At 46.7% G+C, this 1,125-nt stretch overlaps 1 protein-coding gene across 1 annotated transcript in view; it reads right to left on the bottom strand.

Annotated features, from left to right (window-relative positions):
- The window catches only part of DPRX (divergent-paired related homeobox), a 9,163-nt gene extending 9,080 nt beyond the window's left edge, over positions 1-83 (bottom strand). Inside the window, exon 1 of the mRNA XM_006868322.1 lies at positions 56-83. Coding sequence (XP_006868384.1) covers positions 56-83 — 28 coding nt within the window. The remainder of the gene's footprint in view (positions 1-55) is intronic.
- Positions 84-1,125: the final 1,042 nt, after the last annotated feature.

Genomic DNA, 1,125 nt, shown 5'->3' on the forward strand with positions numbered 1-1,125 from the left:
TTGGCGAGCATTTCAACTACACAGTCATGACTCACCCACCTTCCCCTCTGCTTACCTGTAGGAGGGTCCTCTTGGTTGGCCATCCTTTAATCTTGATCTGTCTTTGTGTTCAGGTCCAGTGGCAAGAACTGGCAAAAGTGGAATTGGGGGCTTAAATATAAGCTTCTAGCTCCTTGGAGTCCTGGTGTGGCACTGTGGGTAATGCACCAGACTCCAACGCCGTTGGAACTGCAAGGTTAGGCGGTTCTCAACCAGCTGCTCCTTGGAAACCTATACAGGTTCGCTATGGGTCAGAACCAACTCAACAGCACTTAGCAACAACAACCAGCTCTTTGGGGGTGACATAGGTAAGACGTTGGGGTGCTAACCTACAGGATGGCAGTGCAAACCTACCAGCCGCTCCTCAGGACAACAATGAGGTTATCTGCTCCCATGAAGACTTACAGTCTCAGAAATCCTATATAGGTCTGAATCCACGCGATGGCTGTGAGTAGTGGGTTTTATAGCTACTCCCTGGTCCAGCCCTCTGCACCACCTTCTTCTTCTCCATCCACTAATCTCATATGTGGATCTTTCAGAGTCTCTGAGTCAGCCTCTATTAGTACTGTTATTAACTCTTGATGGTAAATTGAGTGCAGATTTACAGAGCAGATCATCAGTTTTACATTCAACAAATCACACACGTCATCTAATCCCATGGTTTGCGATCCCCTCCATGTAACATCATTATCCCAACTCCCTCCCTGGGTTTCTTGTTTCCATTCATCCTTCTTTCCCCATCTTCTGAATTTTGTCCTCAGGTAAGTGATGTCCTTTTGATGGTGAATGGTTGACCGTTTTATGGCGTGCGTACCTCACTCGTGTTGTTGCCACCGCCCCCCCCCCCACATACCTATTATGGCTTGGCAGAAAAATTGAGCCACAAGGTGAATTCCATTCCAGCCCTGAGGGGTGACCAAGGACCATAGTCTCCAGGTTCCACAACTTTTGATCTGACCAGCAAGTCAGAATTTTTAAATTTTTAAAATTTTGAGTGTTGTTCCACATTTTCTCCCACTCTATCCAGGACTTTCTAATGTGATCCCTTTCAGAGCATTTGTGACCCACCCTCAGTTCTATCAGTTT

This window comes from Chrysochloris asiatica, unplaced genomic scaffold (genome assembly GCF_000296735.1).
Source record: "Chrysochloris asiatica unplaced genomic scaffold, ChrAsi1.0 scaffold00116, whole genome shotgun sequence".
Lineage (NCBI taxonomy): Eukaryota > Metazoa > Chordata > Mammalia > Afrosoricida > Chrysochloridae > Chrysochloris > Chrysochloris asiatica.